Source organism: Echiichthys vipera (genome assembly GCF_963691815.1).
Source record: "Echiichthys vipera genome assembly, chromosome: 8".
Lineage (NCBI taxonomy): Eukaryota > Metazoa > Chordata > Actinopteri > Perciformes > Trachinidae > Echiichthys > Echiichthys vipera.
The window spans coordinates 18,367,599-18,392,204 of record NC_139833.1 but is presented as its reverse complement, the minus strand read 5'-3'; the positions used below and the strand labels follow the sequence as shown (position 1 = coordinate 18,392,204).

Genomic DNA, 24,606 nt, shown 5'->3' with positions numbered 1-24,606 from the left:
CCTGGCAGCTGGAGTGTGGTCATTCTCTTAATGCAGTAGTTCTCAAATGATTTCAGTAATGGACCCCCTTTGGAATATTTTTTCAGCCAAGTACCCACTGACAACAAAACGGTTTTGGTAGAAGAAAAAAAAAGCCTTTATAAAAGCTTTAAATTGCTGAATATGAAATGGGGAATTAGGAATCATGCATGAGTAACATTTTTTAATCTCATGTACCCCCTGCAGTACTCCAAAGTACCCCCAGGGGTATGTGCACCCCCAATTGAGAAACGCTGCTCTTAACAGATCTCTCCAGTGGGCAGCATTAAGAAAGGAAGGCTGGACCACCACAACTGAATCCAAATGCAGATCTTTGAATAAACCGTCCCCCTCCTTTGGGTCTGGGAGCGGTTTAGGAAGGGATCAAGTCCACACTGTGCCAGCTCCCTCTTGTCTGGGGGAGACCAAAAGCTGGAGCGATATGCATGATGTTAGATCTTCAAGATAGATCGCTTGTTAAATTAAATTAGACACAGATGATCCGCATTCAGCTCATTATATGACACAGTTGAAGTTTGTGAAAGTGGTTCAGTCCTGCTTTGTCCCAACTGAGAAATGTCACCAAGATCAGCTTGTTGCTTTATTTGCAGTTCTCGAAAAGTTCCTCAATCTCCTCCAGACTCGACTGTTGCAACACACTTTGTTCTGGTATCAGCAGGAGAAACTGCTGCTAAGCTTTTAACATATTCTGCAAACACATCGTAGCAATCCTTGCTGTCTTTCATTGGTAAGCAGTCAGTTTTACAATTGATTTTACCGCTGTGTTTTACAGATTTTGTGTTACTACTTGAGACCCTGCAGCAGGACCCTACTTATTTCAGCCTCGCCTTGTCACTCAAGGTGACCAGGCCTTTGCTGTTCAGCCCCATCAGCTGTGGAGCTCAACTATTCTCTTTTAATTGTATTTTTGAAACTCAATCTTATGGCTTTTCCTTAACTGATGGTATTTATTTTAACTGCTGACTTTTTATACTTTGTTCAAGATTTGATTTACTTGTGTTTTGTTGATTTGACAGGTGCTACATCAATAGTTATTATAAAAGAGCCACAGCACTTACTTCCTGTACAGAATTAAGATCAAATATTTTTATATATATTTATATTATTACTGCACCATTGCTTGCAGCCCCCATCTACGATACCAGCGCCAGGGTCGGCAACAGATCTGAAAAAAATTAGAGTGCACCTACAATTTTGGTTATTGCAAAATTACCCTTAAATTTCATTTAAAAAGTCTTAAATCTGACTTGCTTTAAGCCGTAGGAAACCTGTTATTGCATTCACTGTGATTCGACATCCCCTGTGGCTGTAGTATTCAAGAGTCACAAGTTATACAGTAAATAAAATTTATTTTCATTGTTCAGACAACACACAGATTCCTCATTCAAATGGAAATAAACAGTCAGCTGGTATCAGTCCACGGATTCCGCTGCAGCTGAATTTCTTCTCGTCAGCCACACCTCAAACAGCTCCTGATGCCGAGGGGGAAGCAGCTTTATAAATATCAAGGCTCCTCGGGGGAGTGTGTGTTGTGTGAAGTGGGGGAAGAGGGTGGGGGCGGTGGAGACTCATTTGCGCTGAACTTGTGTGAAGGATGAGGGCAGCTGGATGGGCTGGACAGACTGGAAGGGCTGGACAGACTGGACGGGTTTCTTGCGGGACTCTGGGGAGACCCTCTGGACCGCTGTGGGCAGCAGCTGATTACGTTTGATGATCTGCAGGGCCAGCTGGGTGTTTCCTGAGGACGCATGACACAGATCCAGGTGATTATCCCTCACACACATACTGAACAAACGGCAATAGAGGTGACGTCTCTCCCCTTCCAGTGTCCTCCATGGAGCCTTATTTCTAAATAAATATGAACGATATTGAACGCAGAGACAATTATTTTTCTCTTTTTGATCCTTTTGAACATATGTTTATCAATTTAAAAGATAATTGTGCAAGTCAAGAAAGTCGCAATTTTTTCGTAGTACCATTTAGTTTTGTGTGAAGCGTCTCAGTGAACGGCATCCCTCGTCTCGCACGATATACGTCACCTTGCTTGCTCAGTTTTGCTCGCTGCCAGCTAACCTGATGTGTTTTATCTAGTGACTTTTTTAAATCTACAAATATATGTGTAATTCAATTAGAGTCAAACATTTATTCATCTCTTGCAGTCCACTACAGTACATATTTTTTTTTCTGAAATGAGGTCCTATCATGAGGGACTTGGCATTGCTAAACCAGTAAAAACGCATCATTCAGATCAGTTGGTCTCGTACAAAGACGAGTGCTGTCAGTGTTTAGAGAGCCAAAATCGGAAATCTGTGATACCAGTGTCTTCATGAAACTCCAGTTTCGGTACTGATATCGCTGATCTACACAAAGTCTGTTTATCATTTAGATGCACCTTGGTGAAGGACTTTGTAAATAAATAAAAACATAACTAAATAAAGTATAACTTTACACAAAGTGGGTCTAAATAATACATTTTTAATTGGAGCTGCTGAAAGCCATAATTTGTGGCATTACACAGCATTATTACCTCAATATCATTGAGTCAGTGGCACTCAGGGAGTCTGTTGTCCTCCAAGGATTTCTCTAGTATTTTAGTGCATAATTGCTTTTGTTAATATCAATTAAATTCCTACATGTACACAGTCATTCTGTAAACTTCTGTTTCTATGAAAAAGACTTGTCTGATGATATTTGTATGTTTTTTCCCACACTATGAGGGGAATCTCCTCAGCTTCTTGAACAGGGCTCTATAGACAGAGTGTGTTAGTGAGTGTCTTTTGGAGGAGGTCTGACCGTTCTGTAGCTCCAAGTAGACTCCCAGCAGGATGGCTTCAGGTGGAATCTCCTTAGTGTTCACCATAGATGCAGCCTGTGGAACAACACAAATCACAACTGGGTGAATTTCAAATTATCACTTCACTGTAAAATGATTTGAACGAGAGAGATTGTTTAGACAGACTCATTTTTTCCCAAGGTCAAGAGTCAACTTTCATGCTACTTGCTGCTTCACACATGAGACGGTTCTATACTTTTAAGATTTTTGTAAAAAGCAAAGAATTTTCTACTGCGTCTTGAAGCTTGTGAGATCAACGAGAGAATAAGCACATTGTTACACACATAAATATTGTTTACTGTATCATGTCTGTGTGTTTAGATTTTAGTAATGGTTTTGAGAAGAAGCAGCTTGAGTACCTTAGTCTCCTGTTGATAAGCAGGCCAAACTACAATAAATAACTTTCCTTTGTTTTCAGTGGAATCTGATGCACTAAAAGCATGGCGTCGCTGTCCATCAATGGGCACATGTTCATACAGTATATCCAGCTCATTTATGCATGGATACATGATTTTACATGTTTTCTGTTCATACCAACAACCTTAAATAAATGTTCTTTGTAATGTGCTGTATTTTGGCCCTGATTGAGGCCACAAGCTGAAACACGTTGGCCTCAAAATATACTTTTTATACTTCAAGTGTTACTGGAGTTTTGAACTCTTCAGACGTTTTACCCTTCCGTGTGTGCTTAGAAAGAAATCCCTACTCTGCTTCTACAACACAAGGCGCTGCCAGATGATGCTCTGCTGGGCTGAAACCCCTGCAGCGGTCTGAACACGACCTTAAAATGCTGTGTTTAAGGAAAAATATACAACTTCAGACATTGCCAGGACTTGCTGAAGTTATGCGGCTGTTGTCATGGTTACCTGATGCAGGCACTTGCGGGCCTTGTCGTACTCGCTCCTCAAACAGTAGGCGCTGCCTAGGTTGAAGAGCATCATGGCCCGAGCTGCTGTCACACTGCTGGGGTAACACAGAGGAGTCTGCTTCCCTGCTGCAAAAGCACACACAAACAGATGACACACATATTACAGCAATGTCCTTGATACTATAATTCATTCTAATTTTGTCTTTGTATGCTGCTCTGACGTTTTAAACATCCTATAGATTTTGAATTGTTCAGTAAAGATGCATCAAGGTTTAAACGAGGTAGACTCACAGGACTCGGCAGGCTCATCTCCTTTGTCGGACCCTGTTGAAAAAAACAAACCAAAGCATGAAAGAAAGACTGCATTGAATGTTTTGTAGAGTTGTGTGTGTAAAAAAAAAAAAAAACACAAACCTTGGTCCTGCTCGCTGGTCAGCACTCCCATTGACACGTCGCTGACATTCTCTGGGTTGAGGTGAGCGATGGCGTCAGAGATCCTGTCCAATGAGATGAGGGCTTCAGCAGCATAAAGGTGACCCAGGAACCTGATCGAAACAGTAGAGGAGGACGAGAAAAAAGGAAGACCGACAAGACAGCTGAGTGATTCAAAGTGGAGACACTGCTGATCAAACCTTAACTGATCATCAAAACAGACGGGGTGAACCAACAGCTGGTTTTGAGACACGGAGCCAGCACTTACTTGAGGGATCCAGACACCTTGGTTTGATGGAGCAGTTTCTCAGCGTGGTTTAGAGCCATCAGGTTGTCTCCCAGTGCTAACGCCACATAGGCACTACAGGCCAGGATGGAGCACCTACACATCGAACAGGTGACATTACAGGTTACTGTACGGCCCTCTGGGTTGAAAATGTTCCTGAATAACGGCTGATGTGTCACTTAAATTGAGGTGAGAAGAGAAGATGGGAAGAGAAGTGAGTCTCATTACCTGAGGTTCTCTACCTCCTGTTTTCTGAGAGGAGACGATGGAGCTGCAGACAGGAACTTATCAGCCTCCTGACCTTTCCCACTGCAACACATCAACACAGCGCATGTCAGACTACTGAGCCACAGTCAGTCCTCTATCCGTGTGTCATGTTCCATTCGAGTGCTCACAATTATTGACAGATGCCACAATATTATTATGTGGAGCCATTTATTGACTCGGTTGATTTATTATTCCATGCCACTTTTTGTTCAGCAGTAAAACCATTTATGTTAGACATACTGGTCGTTTATCAGTGCGGCATGGGTGATGCTTAGTTTTATATTCTATTTTTGCATTTCCACAAAATGTGCACACATTTGGACATATAATGAGATACACATGAAACTTCTGATACCTCTCTTAGCTTTAATGCTACCACAGTGACTCTCATGTAGAACGGTGAAAAACTGTTACAATACATGATCTAAAAAAAATATTTTTCAAGGTTTTTTCCCCGTCACCTGTTTTTCTGGTCCTCAATACCCAACCCTACATGTTACTTGATAGTGATCAGCTGCTGACTTCTGAAAGCACATATGTGAGGTGTACAGACAGATTTGTACATCAACATGAAACATCGACAATTTGTAATAACAGTAACTGCTGACATCAACCTTTCTAACTTTGTGTGTGTGTGTGCATGTGTGTGTGTCTCTGTGTTTGTGCGTCTCTGACCTGCAGGCATCACTGTTCTCGCTGCCGCTCTCGGTGCTTCCTGACTGACTAGAGCTCTTGGAGCCGTTCTCTGTCTTGGTGTCCTGCTGCTGGTGTTCAGGCAGAAGCAGCAGAGCGTTCCTCAGGCAGATCGCTGCAAACTCCATACTGGCTACTGGGATAGCTGCAGACTGGCCCTCACTGTACAAACACAAACACACACACATTCACCATGTGCCCATTCCAGACAAAATATTTCCATTTGAGAAATTTGAGTATTTTACTCAGTGAAAACCTCCAAAAGCTTCAAAAGAAAGTTGATACATGTTTCAAGGTTAGGCTTAATTTCGGCATGACAGTGGTTATTTTAGTGTAATCCTTAACCTCTAGATAGCAGTGCTGTAATGTATCTAGGGCTGGACCTGAATATTCAAATATTCCTTTGAATATTAGAAACACAGTCTACTGCCGCACATAATTACGCTAGGAGCTAGCTGGCCTCGGCTCACTTCACCTTCACAGTTATTGGACAGACACGATATTAATCTTCTCACTCTCGGAAAGAAAGCAAATGTTGAACTAGTCCTTTAAGGAGAAAACCAAGATAAGAATAACGGCACACTTTAGACAGTAAATGTCTGAATCAGTAGTTTCACTTGTCGGAGTTGACACTGACCTGTAGACAGTATTCTGGGTAGACTGGGATGCCAGGACGATCTTGCGATGGTAGCCTTGCCCAACAATAGACTGAACTATACCTTTTTTACAAGGTAAACCTTTGCTTTCCTGCTCCGACCCCTGGAAAAAACAGAAACCGTGGAATAACTTTGCTGTTTTCTGCTCATCTTTATACAACTCAGCTGGAAGGTAGCATGAATTAAAGATCATTAGGAAATACATGCTCAAACTAACATTGGTATTAAAATCACTGAAGCAAAATCGGTTGCATATTGCAGTTTCTGAATAATTACTGAAGCAAAACCATTACCATGATTAGATAACACTGTTCCTCGATACAGAACATAAGCCAAATAAAAATCAATTTAGGGAGTGCAACATTGTCTTCAACAGCAGACACTGACAAACAAAATGTAAAAAATATGCACAACAAGTAATCTTTAAAATAAGCTAAAAAGAAAAGGCAAAATGCTTGAAAAGTACTCAGCTATGAAACAAAGCTACACTCAAATCGGGATTTATATAACTGCAGTCGTACCCCTTTGTTAGCAGAGATGCAGCACTCCGCCAGTCGCAGCCACAGTCTGGGGTTGGAGTGGTAAACCTGCACGGCCTCCATCAGACACTCAAATGCTGCCAGAGGCCTACCGATGTGCAGCAGCTGGATGCCACAGTTATACAGCAGCTCATAGCGCTTGTTGGCTAGTAGAGCACACATGGGGATACCTGTGAACTTCTTAGCTGGATAATAAAAGCAACAGAGGAAATGGACTTGTTAACATTGGGGACCACAATAAATGTACACAGTCATATATTTTCCTGATTGTCTTAGTTCAAACTGTATTGTACAGTTTACATACTAAACAAGCATGGGTGTGCACTTGTTTACATTGTTCTTTTTCAAAAAACATCTGAAAAGTCAGAATATTTGAAAAGATGAAAATCAAAAAAGACAAAAGTAAATTTACAACCTAGTGTTAATGTGTTTTCTCATGGACACTATTTAGACAGTGCTGTTAAATTTCACAAACTGAATTCAGATAGAACTATTAAAATCTGGGTAAAAATAAAACCCAAAACTATAAGCATAGAGAGATATACACGAAGACGTATTAGGGCCAAGTATGTAAAAAAAAAATTACGGACCCAAGGGAAGGGTTAATATTTTTTGAGAAAAATGACGCAGATTTACGAGTTTAAAAAGTGGCAAATCTACGAGAAAAAAGGTCAAAGGTGTATCAGAAAAATAGGCTCGGACCAGTCCCAGCCTGGTCAGATGCGTACATGAACTGATGAAGCCTCTTGGATGAGAGGTGAAACGTCTTCCTAGACAAACAACCAGTCCAGTTGCTTTTGACTGAAATTGCTTTGAGGATAACAATGACCTGGACGAATGAGAACATTCACAGGCTTATCAGAAAAATAGTGTTTTAGATTTCTCCTCCATTGTTTTATTTTACAGTCCGTGCATCTTTTGGGTCCGTGTATTATGATCACAAAGTTAAAATCACTAAAAGACAAAAGCGAAAAAAAACAACTGTTTTTTTCCATATTCTCGGACCGGAAGTTTCCGTTTCCAAAGTAAAGCAGCTGTGAGGACGGTGCTGTGTCGGAGAGGGATTTATTTGATATTCTAACTTGTGACAACACATCGTTAAGGTCCTAAGGGGTTTTTGGTTTTGTTCAAAAGTGCCAAGTTCAGTGACAGTACCATTATTATTATCATTATATGGATAAAATACAGGACGACAACCTATAATACTTTATTGATATACTAATTCATTGTAGATAGAAGGCCACAGAAGCTGTAACGTGGCCTTAGCTTATATTAGCTTAGCTGTAATCTTCCAAAGAAGAATAAGCCATGAAATCCAGCATTTTTGAACAAAACCTACTACAAATAGCAATACTCAGACCTGTTAAAAGAACTGTAAACTACTGTTTGCATCCACCTTTCAAGCCTACAGGAGGTGAAAGCATGACAAGATAAACTTGAAAGTTTAACAGATTGCTGTGACTCACATTGCCCACTGCCACCATCTCCCAGCTGTGCACAGGTGTGGTCGTTCTCTTGCAGCGCCTTCTTGAAGTAGAAAATGCCTAAGTTATGCTTCCCCATTGCAAAGTGAATGCAGCCCAGGTTGTTCCAGAACATGCATCGAACACATTCACCTGAATGAGAGAAAGTCAAACACATGCACAGCATAAAAAACATTGAATGTGACTGCTACAGTCAGATGCATCTCCAATGAAGACATGGTGTGGAAGCACCATTTAGAAAATAATGACACATGAACAGTCTGAACCAGGGTATATCAAAAAGAAATACGACACCGGGTTTATCAGAGAAAGCTATCAATTTTGAGAGGTACGGTAGCTGTCACCCGTTTTGATGGGTCCTGGATGCTCTGCGATGTTGGAGCTGTTCAAAAGCTTCACTGCTTTGCGGTAGTTTCCTCTGAGGTACTCAAAGTTACTCTTGAGGAAGAGTGAGGGTGCAGACTGATGGAGGAGACAGGAAACACAAGTCAGAGAGAGGCACACTTCTAAAATTATCACATCGTCACATTGGCCTCTCGTCAATGCCAGAGGTGTATTAGACGAGCAATGTGGAGTTCGCTTCTGGGATCACTTCACTTTGCTATTCTTGCGTTCATTTTTCTGCTGTCCGTTTGAGTCAATAACAAAACAGCTTCTAGTCATTCTAGCAGTCTTTTAAATGTTTGCTATATGTGAATGCATGGTTGCAGACGATGACTGTCTTGTGGGAGAGAACATCCAAAGCCAAAATGACGTAACATTCATATCTTATATATTAGATCCCCTCTCCGTCACTGCTTGGACGATGTGATTATGTTTTATGATTGATTTTACTTTTGACTTTCAAAGCCCTTAATGGCGTGGCCCCAGAATATATATCTTAACTTCAGTCCCCTTACCAACCAGTGCGCAGCCTGAGATCCACAGGCAGGAACCTGCTGACTGTTCACGCTTAAAGACTAATGGCGACCGGGCGTTTGCTGTTGGGGCTCCTCGGCTATGGAGCTACCTGCATATACCGCAGTAGAGTCACAACTGTGCAAGATGCAGTCACGCAGGCAGGTGTGTAGGTGAGATCAAAATGAAGGCAGAGTTGGCAAATGGGTGCGGTCCGAGCAAGGGTGGTGGAAGTAGGGAACGGGCCTTTGCACCCCACTTTACGCCCCTGGCCAGATTTGGCGCTGCGGCAGGCGTGATCCAATCGCAAGATGGTCTCTAGCTTTTAAGTTGGTTATTATTCTGAACCATTGAGCTCCACTGTACTTCATTCTTGACGTTGAGAGTGTAATTACACATTGTTTTCATTGTTTATTCCTCTTTTTTTCCTTATGCTTTCCTGGTTATTCAAACATTCTGTATAGTATTGTTGTGTTTCATTAGTTTGTTGTGAAGCACTTTGTAACGCTGGTTTAAATACACAATTATGATGGTGCACCAACACTAAGACACTCACGTTCCCCGCTGTGTTCATCACGGATTTGATCTCCCTTTTACAGGCCTTGGAGGATTTCATCTGGATGTAGGCCCTTACTTTGTACTGTAAAGGATACAAAAGTAAGTCACAGCAGACAGGCTGGAGACTGAAAAAGGGAATGTTAAAATCTACGAGCTCTTGCCTGGTGCATCTTTGATTTGGCTGCCTCGATCATGGCTGTGAACTCTGCCTTCTGGTTTGCTCCATCTTTGTTTGAACTGTTGCTCTGAAATCAAACAGCACACAAACAGTAAACCACATGCTTTTGCATCAGCTTGATTTGACTTATTTTAGTTAGTGGCCTCAGTTAAATGACACAGAAATCTCAACATATTGTAAACAAGTAGCTTCAATAAATTGGTTCAACTGAAGACGGGTTTACATCCTGTGTTATCCACTGATCACTCCTGATCCGCTGATCTCTCAGCAATAAAGTTGTTAAGTAAAATGTTCGCATATGAAAAACGGTTGCATAAAACTGATGGTAATGTAGTGCTGTGGGTACCTCTCCTTTGCCGTTTTTGTTGCTTCCTTGTACAGAGAGTTTGTCCAGCACAGCCAGCAGATGGAGGGCTTTCTCTGGCTGGAAGGTGAGCAGGTACAGATCCACCAGCAGGAAGCACACAGCCTGAGCAAACTTCTCTTCTAGGACAAATAAAACAATGACTCCAAGCCAAACACATGGGCCCTTATAAAATATCAGTAAACTGGAATACTGCGGTCAAGACAACTTACAGCAGGTCCAAGTAAAGATTTGAGTCCTGTGTTTATCAGGTTATGGGAAGTTTGGCTTGCACATCCACGTAATGATAGACTTGTTTCGTTCATGTTATATATTTTTTTAATATTAATGCTATTTTGTCTGTTGTTTGTTCTTTTATGTGAAACATTGTATACTGCTGTTTTGGCCAGGACTCTCCCGTAAAAGAGATTTTGAATTTAAAATGGGAATATCCCTGGTGAAACTAAAATGAAAATAAATAAATAAATAAATAAAGGAGTTCAATTCAAGTAGAAAGTCTTTGTCAATTTTTGCAACTTGAGCTTAATTTAAGTCTCACATTATTTGACATTTAAACATTGTTTACCCTCATGTTAATCAACATATTCATTTTTAAACATTTTCTAATAACACCGGGGTGTGGTATGAAAAGACCTGAAACACTGTCTTATCATTAATTGAGATGTCAAAAGTAACAACAATGCTTGTCACATACAACCTGAAAGTCGTGTCCTCAAAATTCAAATTTTCACCGCAAAAACCTAAAAGATATTCACTTACAACCCTGACGTTTGACAGAGCAATAAATGCCAACATTTAAGAGCCTTTGATTACCAAATATTTTGTGTTTTTTTTTCCTTGATAAATGATTTAAAATGCAAATAAAAGCTTCAATTGATCAACCACTTGATTGTCTAATTGCTAATCCAGAGCAGTAACACCCATGATAGCACCACAACATACCAAATGGTTCCAGAAACTGGTAGAGCCTCTCTCCTATGGCTATGGCTTCAGAGTACTGCCGCATATGATAGTGGATGATGGCTTGATTATAGTACAGCAAGCTATTTTCGACATCATCCAACCCATCAATGTCCTCTGCTGATGTGTGAACCTGAAAAGGTAACGACAGAATGTTGGGTGAAATCTGAGACATGGTGAAGAAGCAACACGCTGTTTGTCGACAACTTTCACTGAAAAACAGATTCCACATGAACTGAAATTATGAGAAAAATATGACCCACATTTCAGCAGTTACCTGGTTCTTCATTGTCATTAGTGTCTGCTTCAGAGTCCCTGTGGTAGTTTGACTGCTTTTGTAAAACTCTACGACAGCTTTATTCAAAGATATCTTGTAGTCCTCTTTGTTGAGCTCCTGCAGTGTTTCAAGGTGTTTGAGAGACTCGTCGTACCTCCCGGTCTGTGAGGAACAAAAACGCTCTTTTCACCAAATCTGCAACATGTATGGTGACTTGCACCGTGACAGAATTTCTTCTCATGTTATTTTTAGAAAACATATGACTAATCAAAACAAGCCCTATACTTGTGACCCTTGCATGCGAGGGCCTTGTAATACTGGCAACTGTATCCACAATTTGTGAGCGAATGGTGATGTCTCACTTCGGAATGTGCGATTAATACCGTAAGCAATAAATTATCAGCTGATAACTGGGAAATGTATATTTTATGCATTATTCAGAAAATGACATTCTAGCTGATGAATTATCGTCTGAAAATACAAAGCCAAATCGCTTTCATTCACTTTACAAGCGCAGCATCTGCACAGAGTAGGTCGCACCTTTAAAGCTGGTTTGAAATCTGCATATGAACATGCATGGAGCTACAGTCAATGGTATACAGTACAGGTTATTACGGTATGTCAAAACAAGTTGAATTCTTAAAGTAATTCAGTAAAATGCTCTATAAAAGCTTAAGTATGTTTGTGAAGTCTTTTGATAAAAAATAAATTACCACAATCAAGTTCTGGCTCTTCAAATGTTTGTTTTTTTTAATTTTTAAGTCATTAATTTTTTGGTGCATTTTGAATATTTAACATAATTATATGTTGCATTAAATTGTAAAACAATTGTAGAAATGGACAGTGAGAAAAAGTAACTAAATAAGCATCAGCACTGTATGTTAAGCATCAGTCAATTGCTGATCACATTCAGCTTGACAAACTACATAACGACACTCTCCATAAAGCGTACCCTATAATGCTCATACCTCAACTGTCTTCCTGGAAGTGTCGTGTAGACAGTTGTGATAGGTGTCAAGTGTTACACTGGCTTTCTGAGTATGTAAGGAGGGGGTGATTTACCGAAAACGCTTCATATGCACTGGCGGCCATTTCTTTCTCCTGGTCTGTCACTCCAGGGGATGATGAGCTGTCATGCTTTGCCTCATTTTGTTCTGATGAAATGAAAGAAATATGTCAAACTTACATAACATTGGATTCCAACCGAGGCAAACACGCAGTTGGGATGTGCCGGCAGTGTTGCCAGCCTGTACGGACTGGAGCTACACTCAGCTGCCACTGTATTACTTTAGGCCCTGTATATCTTTCTAAAACTGGGTAACTTTGCACCCAGAAGTGCCAGAATTCTTTGTGGCGTGGATACAACAAGAAACACGCCTCAAATATTCTGCTCCATGTTGACATAATGCCTCACACAGTTTCTGCAGATTTGTCAGCTGCACTTTCATGCTGAAAATCTCCCATTCCACCACATCCTAAAGGTGCTCTAGTGGACTGAGATCTAGGTTAAGGTGTGATTTATGACATGGCGTGTTACCCTGCTGGAAGTAAAGCTTAGAAGACAGGTAGACTGTAGCCACGACGGGATGCACATGATCAGCTACAACATTCATAGGTCTGGCATTTAAACCATGCAATCATAGTTCAATGACAGAGTGGGGCGGGGATATAACCTTACTGTTTACACTGGGTTAGCTCTCGCCAAAGTGTGACCCTACCATCTGCTCATGGCAGCAGAAATCAAGATTTATCAGACTAGATGGCAGTTCTATCTTATACTGTCCAGTCCAACTATATAACACTGATTTCCTGTTCTTTGTAGTCTGTCCACTTCAAGGGTTGTGTTGTGCGTTCAGGGATGCTCCTCTGCAAAGCACTAGTGTCATGCCGCGCTAGAACCAGCCTGGCCAGTGTCCTCGGATTCCCATTGTTAACACAGTGTTTACGCCCACAGAACTGCATCTCACTGCAAGTTCTCTGTTTTTCACAGCATTCTCTGTGAACTCTAGTGACTGTGGCGATGAAAATCATTTCGGCAGATATACCCAAACCACCCGCCCCTGGCACCAACAATCATTCCACTCTCAGTGGTAACTGTGGCACAGGAGGTAGAGCGGTTCTGCTTTAAACCACAAGGTTGGACGTTCAATCCTTGACACCTACTGTGTACATGTTGAAGTGTCCCTGAGCAAGACACTGAATGCCGAATGAACCCTTTTCAGCTGCTCACTGCTCCTTAGGATAGGTCAATAGCATAAGTCAAATTTTACTGCATGGTTCAACATTGTGAACACTGATCATTTCTTTAAAGTATGAAGTCATTTAGATCACATATCCTCTCCATTCTGATGTCTGAATGGACAACTTAAACTCTCGACCATGTCCAAAGGCTCTTATGCATTGTCTTGTTGTTTACACTGGTTGGCCGATTGGATATTTGCATTTACGTGTCACTGCGTGTCACCACATGTGTAGTGAGTGTACATGACGTGACATTTGGCGGATAATTTGAGAACCTCGTTAAAAAAACGGAGATCGGACATAACACGTTCATCCTGCTAAAAAACATCAGCTTTAAAAAAACATTTAAGACTCCTCATTAATTCAGAATGCCTTTGACCCATCTAAACCCAACCTATTTGGGTCAATAGGCTAAATATTTTGACTACTCGGTGGATTATATGCACGCCGAATTTACCAAATGACGTTCAAGACGTCAACGCTGTAGTCTTAAGGCGAGTTTAGGTTGTTTATGTTTTGCAAGCAAGGAATGCACTTTAAACGCGACATTTCTGAATTAAGTTTTGCTTGAACGTGTCTTCAGGCAACAACATGCATCTCGGCTAGGCTAACGTTAACTGGGACAGCTCACATGGGAGGCTAGCATCAGGCTACAGAGCTCCGGATAAGCTAAAGACCAGCAATGCGTTACACGAGTGATTTCAAATGCATTACCAGTTATTAATTTGACAAATTGCATTAAATAAGTGCGCCTGTTCAAGAAGTTCTAGCTAGCTCAAATTGAACCATAAGTAGCTACCGAACTAGCATTAGCTGACACACTCACCTGTGTTTTCTGCCATCGCTGGGGCCTTTTGAAGGACAGTTAGAAAGCCCGTGTTTGTAGTTAAGATCAGGGTCGATTAAATTCCGTTCACTGACGGATGGATCTTTAAAATTACACGTGAATTCTCAATCCCCAGTGTTTCAAACAGAAGATGTTTAGCCGAAATATGTCTGGTCCGCTCTCAACAGATTCTTCTTTGCCGTTTGTTGACAGTTTGCAACCGACGCGTTATAGCGCAGCACCGCCCCCTGCTGCCGCGGACACGTCAGGTCAACGCGGGATTTGATCACTTTCCAGACTGGATCGATTTGAAAACCACGGGCTTGAACATTTTTTAGTCCACGGACCCCTCATTTGAAAGAGAGTCGAAGCAGGGACCCCTACTACTAATATTTTATTAAATTTAGTTGCATATTAATTTGGGCCTAACAGCTATGGTGGACTAAAGCCTATGCACACAGCTTTTTATGGTGCAGACAATACTAAGGTATTGCAGTGACCATTATTAACATATTCATACATTTATACATCAAAGATAATCAAACAATTTGGTGGACCCCTGTTGAAGATCTCTGATGTGGAGTGACAATGACACTTCTTCACCACAGGCCTACACTTCAAGTAATATCAGTATTGATGAATTACTGTCAGCTCCAGTAAGTGCATATTCCCTTTGTGTAATATTAATATTATTATTATTATTTTCATAATAATAATAATAATAAATACATAAGAAATATATTTATAAGAGGGATGTGTTTCAGTCAAAAGCCAGTCAGCAGACAGTAAACCAATTTTCTATAAAATGGAAATAAATCTTTGATTTATTTTTAAATTCATCCTATTTTAAATGTGTACGATGTTTATTTTTCATTCCTCTTGTTTTTATAGTCATTAATCGTAGCCTATGGTCATGTTTGAGGAATCCCTGTGATTCAGTGGAGGATAACGGAAATCAAAAACTCCTATATCCACAGGCACTGATTTACTTTACAATGTATTGTATGGTTACTATAACTGTGCAGGGCAGATAACAACTGCTGTACTAGTTGTACACATTGTCACACTCGGATCAGAGGAGCACATTAGATGTCAGGTGTGAACGTGAACTAAAGCTACCCCTAAATAAACAATGGTGATCACAGTAACTGACACCTGTGGGTGCTGGTGGCTTTGGGAGGGGGCAGAGGGCTGAGTGGTGACGACAAACACAGGGACTAAACAAACTATAAACGAAGGTGGAAGTGAAAGTGTCAAAGTTAAAAAAAAAAAGAAGAAAAGAAACAAAGAAGACAGCAAGTCGCTCTGTCACGCGCGAGGCCCTAACCAGAGATGGATAAGTTTAAGACGGTTCTGGACATCACCAACAAACAGAGCAACTTAGGGTTCGGGTTCGTCGCCCTGCTGACAGCGGGAGGGGAGCAGATCTTCTCCTCGGTGGTGTTCAAGTGCCCCTGCAATGAGTTAAACTTCCTCTACGGCATGGTGTTTCTGCTCGTGCCTGCCATGGCTCTGCTGCTGCTGGGTTACATCCTGAATAAAAAGACGTGGAAGCTGTTCACGGGTCTGTGCCAGCGCAGGGCCGAGCCTGCACACGCGTGCGGCTGCAGGAAGCTGACTGCTGTCTGGACGGTGCTCTTCCAGATCAGCTTCGCCGCGCTGGTGGCGCCTTCCAGCTGGATTGCTGTGGCTTTGCTCAACAGTAATTACTATGTCTGTGCGATGACCGGGACCAACGTGACCGCTTACACCAAGCATCTGTGTGAAGATAAAAACTCTGGGGTCCGGTGTCAACAGGAGCTGTACAGGTTCCCCTGCGGGACCGGCACCAAAGTACCGCAGCTGGACATAGACGATGTTCTGCTCACCCTGAGAGCCCAGTCTCAGGTCAGTGCTCAGGGGCTTGTTCTTTCTCTCTTCGTATTCTTTCATTAACTTGATTACTATTAGTAAAGTGAACTCACAAAGTAGGCTATATAAACCCTTCTGCTTATAGCAGAGTGGTGCTGTTGGTATAATGATAATGTTGTTATAATGCAATGTTATTTATTGCCATTTTTTATTCTATTATTATTGATTTTGAGTCATATATCTGATATAAATTCACCACACAAAGACACACTTGAATCATTACTGTCCTTTGCTCTTTAAACATGTTTGTCTCAATTGAACTGAGAAAACCCAAATGGACTGGCTAAGTTAAACAGGGGCTCACACAGCCTTGAACAAAGTTCGCCCCTGCGCAAACACCGAAGGTGCCCGTGCATCATTCCACATCTACTGCACATGGAAGCTGAGTATTAAAAGGCCTGCTAAACTCTAAGAAATGGAAACCAGCCTGGTGGATGACTCTGACCCTACTCAGCTGAATAGTATTGCATGACTCAGCCCATTTGTTGGCCTGTATAATTGCTGACTGAACCTTTTCCTTATTAAATAATTTTAATACTCAGTCGACTTATACATTTATTTCTCATCAGGGAAGTGTTCATTAAATTTCCACCACAACACTCAGCATTAAAATGTTGACAAATGTTAACATCTCCTACCTCTAAATCCTTCTGTGTGTGTGCGTGACCACAGATTCTGGGTTGGCTGCTCATCGCCTCTGTCATGTTGTCCAACCTGCTGCTGACCTGTGCGGCCCGGTGCGCCTCTCCCATCAGCTACCTGCAGCTCAAGTTCTGGAGATCGTACGTTCAGGAGGAGAGCGGCCTGCTTGATTCGTACAGCGCTAAACATGCCAAAGAGCTTGCCGAAAGGAACCTGAAGGCCTTCTTCAACCAGACAATGCCGGAAAACATCATCACCCCTTCCAACAAGGACTGGGAGAAGATCTCCGCCCTCTACAAGTTCAGCACCAAAGACCACTACTACAGCACCCTGCACCACTATATGGAGAACTGTCAGGAGACCGACCACGGACTGATTAGGATGGCTTCGGTCAGGTCCAACGAGCATTCTGACGTCACCCCTGCTGTGCTTGGTTTTGTAGATGAAGGCAGGGTCTGATGAGGTTTTTTCCAGCATCAACAGGTCATTTGTGTTAGTGTAACTGCTCAGAGTGCAGGTCTGGCTCTGAGGAGTTAATCCAGAGAGCCAAGGGGCAGGGAGTGACAAAAGACTTGTCCTTTGTCAGGAGTCATCTCAGATTTTGCTCTTAAAGGACACTATGTAGTAGATAATGCTGAGTTACTGGATCAAAGCACAAGGGACACAAAAAGGGGAAGGATTTATGAGATTATCGTGCAGTAATGATGGACTAATTAGTAAATACTAAATTATGGTGGGACAAAAAAACAGCAACTAATGTTTAAATAATTATTGATTTATGAGTCATTACGAGTTTTGGTTGCTCAGCAGCTGGTTCAGGGTTAATCAGGACTCATGAAGAAAGTGGTCAGTATGATGGCGTCACGGATAATTAGGAACTAATTATTACTTACTGATTCATTGTTAAAGGATCTCACAGTCTGTTCTCTAATTCATCGTTATATATTTTTCGCCCTTATGAATTCTTAGGGAAGTACCAATGATTCATTATCAAGTCTTTCCTCACTCGTGCCGCACTTATTCCTCAATTAACTAATCAATAGCTATTTTTTATTGCCAATAAGCAGAGTAAAATGCACAATCATGCTATCATATGTGAATTCATTTTCCTTCGTCTTCTGTAATTTCCTCACTCTCAGTCGCATACGTTTATCATGTACTTTTTTTTAAATTTGTGTCCCAAGGAGACGCCAAATTTCACTTTGGGGTCTCGAGCTGAAAAAGTCCGGAGACCCCTGCAAAAAAGCCTTTAAAGAGTGAATTTTGCCTCTTTTTTATCACTCATAAACCAGAACTTATGGTCAACGGCCAAACAAAAAAACATAATTTTCACCCCGTTTTTAGGAATAACATAAACAGACACCTCTGTAATAGTCTAGTAATAATCTGAATATAGATTGGAATTAAACTGGAAAGTTTGGTGAATGTTAATGCGACTGAAGCAGAGATTTCTGGTTCAGAGTATGAGAAAAACATTTTTTTTTAGAAAACAGCCTTTAAAGATATGTATTGTAAAATTCCATCTATCTATCTATCTATCTATCTATCTATCTATCTATCTATCTATCTATCTATCTATCTATCTATCTATCTATCTATCTATATCTATCTCAGTTGGCAACAGTAAGGAAGATTGTAAAGTCAGAAATGCATGTGAGCCTTAAGTTAGGATGTCTGTGTGTCTTAAACAGGAAATGTGTTTTCTTCACACCTGGTCCACTTCCTGTGCACTGCTTGTAGACTGCACACATGCATGCACACGTTCAAGCATATGAGCATCAGTGATAATGATATAGTAGCAGCAGATAATCATGCGTTCATGTGTAGAGAAGATTCACCACTTTCCATGCACTCAGTGTTTTAGTCTGAGTTTTGGTCAGTCAATCTTGTGGAAATGGAAAAACCACCAAGAGGGTGTGATCACTTCCTCTTTTCCCTCTGCTGATGCTGCTGCTGACTGCTTCTCTCTGTCTCTGCAAAGATGGTATGTTTTCTATGGAGACATTTCATTAGAATGAATGAATGCTCTTATTTCTGCATGTATCCCCCCCATTTCAGATGAAAATGATTGACTGCATCCCTTTTGAACGCACGCTGCTGTCATGTGGAACCGATTTGATGTGTTTGTTGTGCTTGGTGAGTGCATGTGCATGAAGAGATTTCAAGCTGTCATAATGACTATTTCTTATAAAAGTTGAACAAAAGAATGGCACCGTTTCAGTTCCTTTGGTGTGTTTTTTGTTTGTTTGTTGATATTATGCCAGCAGGACATTCTTTCAGGCTGCGCTCCGTTCATATCAGTCAAAGGATACAGACTTGTAGTCATAAAGATTAGACTGGCAGGATTTTTGAAAATGATTGCCTCAGCTCGGTTAAAGAGGGAAGCAAATAAAGAGAATGTAAATGTAACAGAGAAAGGGAAGTGGAGAGAAGCCTTCACTTTTTTAAAGCCAGGGCTGTGCCTTTCCTCAAAGTGATAGGCAGCGCGGAGGGGACTTCCTTTTGGTGAAGGAGTAGGTGTGGTGAGTAAAGAGATTCGGTGTGGGAGGGAGCATCCGAGTGACTGAAGGAGGAGCCTGAAGACAAGGGAGCCAGCCAAAGGGAGGGGCACAGATAGGCTTGGCTGGTGTGTTTTGAAAGAACAAGACAGGGAATGACTGCAGGCTCCGCAGACACTCAACCTTCTCACTTGTCACTCTTTTTCTTTCACTTTGGTTAATTTTTTGTGGAGTGTGTCCTCTCCGCCGACACCATGGAGAACTTCAAGACTGTCCTGAATTTCTTCATGAACCAGAAAGCCACAATTGGCTACAGTTTCATGGCTATCCTGACAATCGGTGGGGAGAGGATCTTCTCCATGGTTTCCTTTCAGTGCCCGTGCAACCATGACCAGAACTTTGTCTACGGGCTGATTTTCCTGCTGGGCCCAGCTGCGGTGTTGCTGGTGTTCGGTCTCTTCTTCAGCTCCAGGTTGTGGAGGCTCTATACCGGCTGCTGCCTGAATCCCATGAAGCTGTGCCCCCGTGGGAACTGCTTGGGCTGCCTCAGGGAGTTCATGAGCATCTTCTCGGGAGCTTGTGTGGCTCCTATAATGTGGCTCTGTGTGGCCCTGCTCAATGGGACCTTTTATGAGTGTGCCGTCAGTGGCCTAGATGACAACGTGGTAGTGGATCTGTTCTGTAAAAATAAGACCTTGAAGTGTCGTGAGGAGCTGGCCAGAGTGCCCTGCGACCGGTCCAAACTGTCCAGTGATGAGCGGATGGAGCTGCTGCTAATGTTCAGGGCCCAGTCACAGGTGAGAGACACACAGCACCGAGGATTACACTTCTCATAGGGGGTCAGACTGAAACAGATGTATTATATCTAGTGTGGATGTGGAAATGCTTTGTCAAGTCTAGAAAATATACAGTGATGTCATAGTGATGTCTTAAGGGTTATCTCAGCTTGGGTTTAGAGACAGAAATTATGTACACAGATTTAACCAATAGACTTCGGCCCTCATGTCCACTCCTGGAGTCGGAGATGATGGAGAAAAAACAGAACTGGGCTTGTTTTTAGGTCATTTTAAATAAATTATTTATATTTGACCCCATGGTCTTAGTGTGGCACAGTGTTTGGTGGACAACAGAGTGTCTCAGACAGGGTGAATACAGGGTGAATACAGGTGCAACAGCCATGAGCAGTATGAGAAAAATAAAAATGTTAAATGTTTTTTGAACAATAAAGCATGTAAACATGTTTTCGTAGAAAACGGTATAATAGGTCCCCTTTAAAGTCAAAAGTCAAATTGTATTGTGGTTTTTGAGAATAGTGAAACCACTATTAACATTATTAACACTATTAACATTATTACAAATGTGTCAGTATGGGTTTTTCTGCACCAGCACCACGCCATTCTCATTCCAACACATTTTACGTGAGACATTTTTCCTTTTTGCCATGGTATCAAAGGAGGTATATAGTATATTTTTAATACAAGTATTGTAGCATATATATCATATATCATGTATATTGTAAGTTTGAAATTCTGGTATTATGACAACCTTACGAGGGGCTAAAAGTCCGATATGTCAGTCTGATGATATTCTGATTTTTTCCTGTCCCCTAACTTTACACTAAGCCAGTGTGAACAGTTGTGACGCTTTCATATGTGTTTCTAAATCATTTATATCTGATGTCTGGTGATGCGACCTTAGTCTGAACTTCGATACGAGGTCCAATCTTAATATAATTACCTGGACAACAACAACACATTTTAGCAGCTTGAGTGTGAGTACTGTTGTTAAAGAGGAACTATTTATTTATTTAAGCATATGCATTCCCTAGAGGGATTTCAGTGTTGAGTGTGCATCAGTAAATAATATTCCTGTATTGTCTGCAGATCCTGGGCTGGTGTATTATTATTGTCTCTGCCTTTGGGGGCCTCATCACTACCTGCTGCACAAACTGTCGCTCCAAAGTCAGCTTCCTTCAGCTCACATTCTGGAAACGTTATGTGGAGAAAGAGAAGCAGGGCTTTGATAACTACGCTGTGGATTACGCCTCCAAACTGGCCGAGAGAAATCTGCAGAGCTTCTTTGAGAACAAGGACCCTGATCCCTTCCCTTTTCCCAACCACAAGGCGTGGGAGGAGATCTCTGCATGCTACAACTTCTCCACGAGTGAGCAATCCTACAGCACCCTGCAGCGGTACGTGGAGAAGACGGACAGGGACTTCACACCAGAGAAGAGGCCTGTTTTGGACTTGGAGCATGGAATAGAGATGCACTGAGAAAGAACAACTGTGGTGCGTCTGTTAGATACAGCATCACTGTTTGTATTGATTGTATGTGCAAGTAAAACTCAGGAAAAGCTGTCCCAGGATGCCTCCTATCTGACAAAGCTTCCTTTTCACTATGTTACACCAAAGAATGTGACTATTGGCAAGCTGCAATGGTACCACCTTCTCTAAGCACAATAAATAATAAAGGGCATAACCACTATTTTATACACACTAACTCTGCCTACCTCTGCATGCATTTGAGGCCTTATATTACTGACATTTTGTCTCATATTGGAAATTAACGAATGAACTAACTTACAGTAACTTTAAGTTGCAGTCAGGAGCAACCAAAAACACTGAGGTCATGTCCTTATTATTGCTGAGAATTTGGGACAGTGGAGGTTCTCGTCCATTTATACAGGATGTGGCCAGATGTTGTTTCATAAGAGCCAGTAAAATCCACTCTAAGCACAGTTTGTAGCAGCGGAGAGGTTCAGAGGGCAGGTCATACAGGTCATCGAAATAAATAAATAATGAAGCAAGGCAACCCAGGGGGGAATTATTTAAATTCATTAAACCATCTTCAAATGTAGATTTCTATTGTGGTGTACTGTAATACGACAAAACACATATTTTATCAGTAAACCTGCACAACAGATTTATCTAAGAAAAATCCACATATCATGGATTCATGACTCACATGTATTGTTTCCTGTGCATTTTCTTAGCATATAGCAGAAATATAAGCTTATGCTCTGGTACAGATCAGTATTGAATACTACACTAGTAAAGCTGACAAACAAAGTAAGTTTTATAATTGACTGTACATGAGGTAGTTCTGTTTGTTGTGATGTCAAAGTATGACAGCGCACACACACACACACACACACACACACACACACACACACACACACACACACACACACACACACACTCGTTGACATGGGGAAAAAGTGCTTTTACAGAAGCATTGTAGAGGTTTTTGGTTTTTGGGGGGACTTGGACCTACAATAATATATTTTTAAATCCAGGCTATGGCCCTGGTTGCACGAATAAGTAATGTAATAAATAACAAAATGCATGAAATAAACCATAATACTACATCAAGCCTCTGTTGTTGTTTTGTGTAATGTGTATAGTTAAAGCTTATTAAAGTTAGGTACCTGATCTGGTCTGTACAGCACTTTGGTCAACGTGGGTTTTTTATTTAAGTGTGCTTTATAAATAAATGTGACCGTAAACATGCCTCTGTATGATAAGCCGCCATGTTTGACAGTGAAGGTGGTGTATTGTTAGCTAGGCTAACAGCACACGCTGCTAGATGAACGGGAATCGGAGTCAATGTTAAGATTTTTTAGAAGATAGAGACTGGCACGGTACTCTGTGTCTGTAGCAGAGATTACACCGGCTTCACGAGTCAAGTGCAGGCAGTGTTTATGATCTATGACTTAAACTGATAATCAACAAAGTCACAGACTGTAAAACACCGACCCTCATGGCCCGAATCTGTTGTACAGTTGATCGAAGAGCAAACCATCTTGTCACATATAGTACCACCACCACACGAATTACCGCTGTCCAGGTCGAGATGACGGAGTTAGCATGCTCATCCTGACAACTAGCCTCCGAGGAGGACCAGAGGCTAACTGCCACTCAAGAGGCTGCACCCGAATTATTCATAAACTTTAACCTCCAATAAAATAAAAACTAGCCTGGTACAAAAACTTCACCCCCCTCTGTGTTGTCATGGAGATATGACCTAAACATACACACTAGAATAGATTTTTGTACCAGGCCTTAAATAGGTTTGATTATGCTGTGAAATCGGCCTGTCTAACATGTGGGTCAATGAGAAACTGCTCTATTGTGCAAACTACTCCTAGTGGACACTCAAAGAACTGCAGTTTTTGGCACTTAGGGATTGGATCAACCAGGAAATTGCTGTGATGGGGGCTTCATGGGGTAACATAAATGGGATGGACATATAGGGGGATGTAGAAAGGTGAATGTGTTTCAATAAAGTTAACAAAAGAGCAAAAAAAAAACGAGTCAACACCCAGTGACCGTGAACATAACAAGATGGAGGGCTCTGAAAGAACAGGCTCGTATCTCAGTTCTTAGTACAAGTTTAACGGTTATAACCTTAAGATAAACATGTTGGGTTTTTTCCGACCATGAACCATTTGGAAAGCTTTTCTTTAATGTTTTTAAACCTGCATTGTCTACATTACTCAGTAGTTTCTTCTTTCCATGCCTTAAAAAAATGCATGCGATGATGGTGGTCTCCATGGTACAGACATGAAGGCAAAAACAGCACTTCACTGAACCTGCTGCTATGGCAACATCTCTACCTTTCTTTCTTCATTAATTTGCCACAAAACATCAAAACCCGCTGCATGAAAACATTTCCTGTTATGAGGTGACGGACTGTTTACCAGATATGACAGCTGTACGCCTGTAACCTCAATCCTCAAACTCTCAGGTGGTCTGGTTTTCAAGTCAATTGATGAAGAGATGAGGAGTGCCATAACTCTCTACCTGCCGCTGGTCTGTTTTCAACTGTAATGATTCACAGACAAGTTGAAACTTGACTAATCGCCTAGAACTGACATCATTTTGGCTTTTCACCAGCCTGGGAGAGACCCAGTACAGGTTGGAAATGTAACTCCGTGTGGCTGCTGTGGCTCAGGAGGTAGAGCTTTGGATAGAAGTGCTATCAAATGCAATCCATTCACCATTTGGTATCTGAAATAAAATCCTTTCCCTGACTCTTTGAGTGCAGTCATTCCATAATATCCCCAATCCATAATTTGGCAGATGAGAAGATGATACTACAGTGTATATGGTCGCCAGACTCAGAACACAATGGTTCAAGTCAGAGCGTCAAATCGGA

The 24,606-nt window shown here is 41.5% G+C and overlaps 3 protein-coding genes across 6 annotated transcripts; 2 read left to right on the top strand and 1 right to left on the bottom strand.

Annotated features, from left to right (window-relative positions):
• Positions 1-1,434: 1,434 nt before the first annotated feature.
• Positions 1,435-14,581, bottom strand: cnot10 (CCR4-NOT transcription complex, subunit 10). 4 transcript variants are annotated; one of them, XM_083917968.1, is made up of 19 exons: positions 14,399-14,581; positions 12,394-12,485; positions 11,332-11,493; positions 11,037-11,187; positions 10,077-10,216; positions 9,714-9,797; positions 9,551-9,634; positions 8,442-8,559; positions 8,080-8,229; positions 6,596-6,798; positions 6,056-6,177; positions 5,401-5,580; positions 4,687-4,767; positions 4,441-4,554; positions 4,155-4,285; positions 4,032-4,064; positions 3,739-3,866; positions 2,833-2,908; positions 1,435-1,777 (listed from the first exon to the last, which is right to left on the bottom strand). In XM_083917968.1, the coding sequence occupies exons 1-19, from the start codon at positions 14,412-14,414 to the stop codon at positions 1,608-1,610; spliced, it is 2,235 nt and encodes a 744-aa protein (XP_083774094.1). In that variant the 5' UTR covers positions 14,415-14,581; the 3' UTR covers positions 1,435-1,607. The 4 variants fall into 4 exon arrangements, with proteins under 4 accessions (XP_083774094.1, XP_083774092.1, XP_083774093.1 ...); XM_083917966.1 differs by having other exon boundaries at positions 4,032-4,285; XM_083917967.1 differs by having other exon boundaries at positions 4,032-4,285; positions 10,077-10,213.
• Positions 14,582-15,708: 1,127 nt separating this feature from the next.
• On the top strand, positions 15,709-19,282 carry calhm6 (calcium homeostasis modulator family member 6). The gene is made up of 2 exons (XM_083917950.1): positions 15,709-16,285; positions 16,982-19,282. The coding sequence occupies exons 1-2, from the start codon at positions 15,731-15,733 to the stop codon at positions 17,408-17,410; spliced, it is 984 nt and encodes a 327-aa protein (XP_083774076.1). The 5' UTR covers positions 15,709-15,730; the 3' UTR covers positions 17,411-19,282.
• Positions 19,283-19,602: 320 nt separating this feature from the next.
• On the top strand, positions 19,603-22,801 carry LOC310950846 (calcium homeostasis modulator protein 5-like). The gene is made up of 2 exons (XM_083918852.1): positions 19,603-20,246; positions 21,333-22,801. Exons 1-2 carry the CDS (start codon positions 19,704-19,706, stop codon positions 21,720-21,722), a joined length of 933 nt encoding a protein of 310 aa, XP_083774978.1. The 5' UTR covers positions 19,603-19,703; the 3' UTR covers positions 21,723-22,801.
• Positions 22,802-24,606: the final 1,805 nt, after the last annotated feature.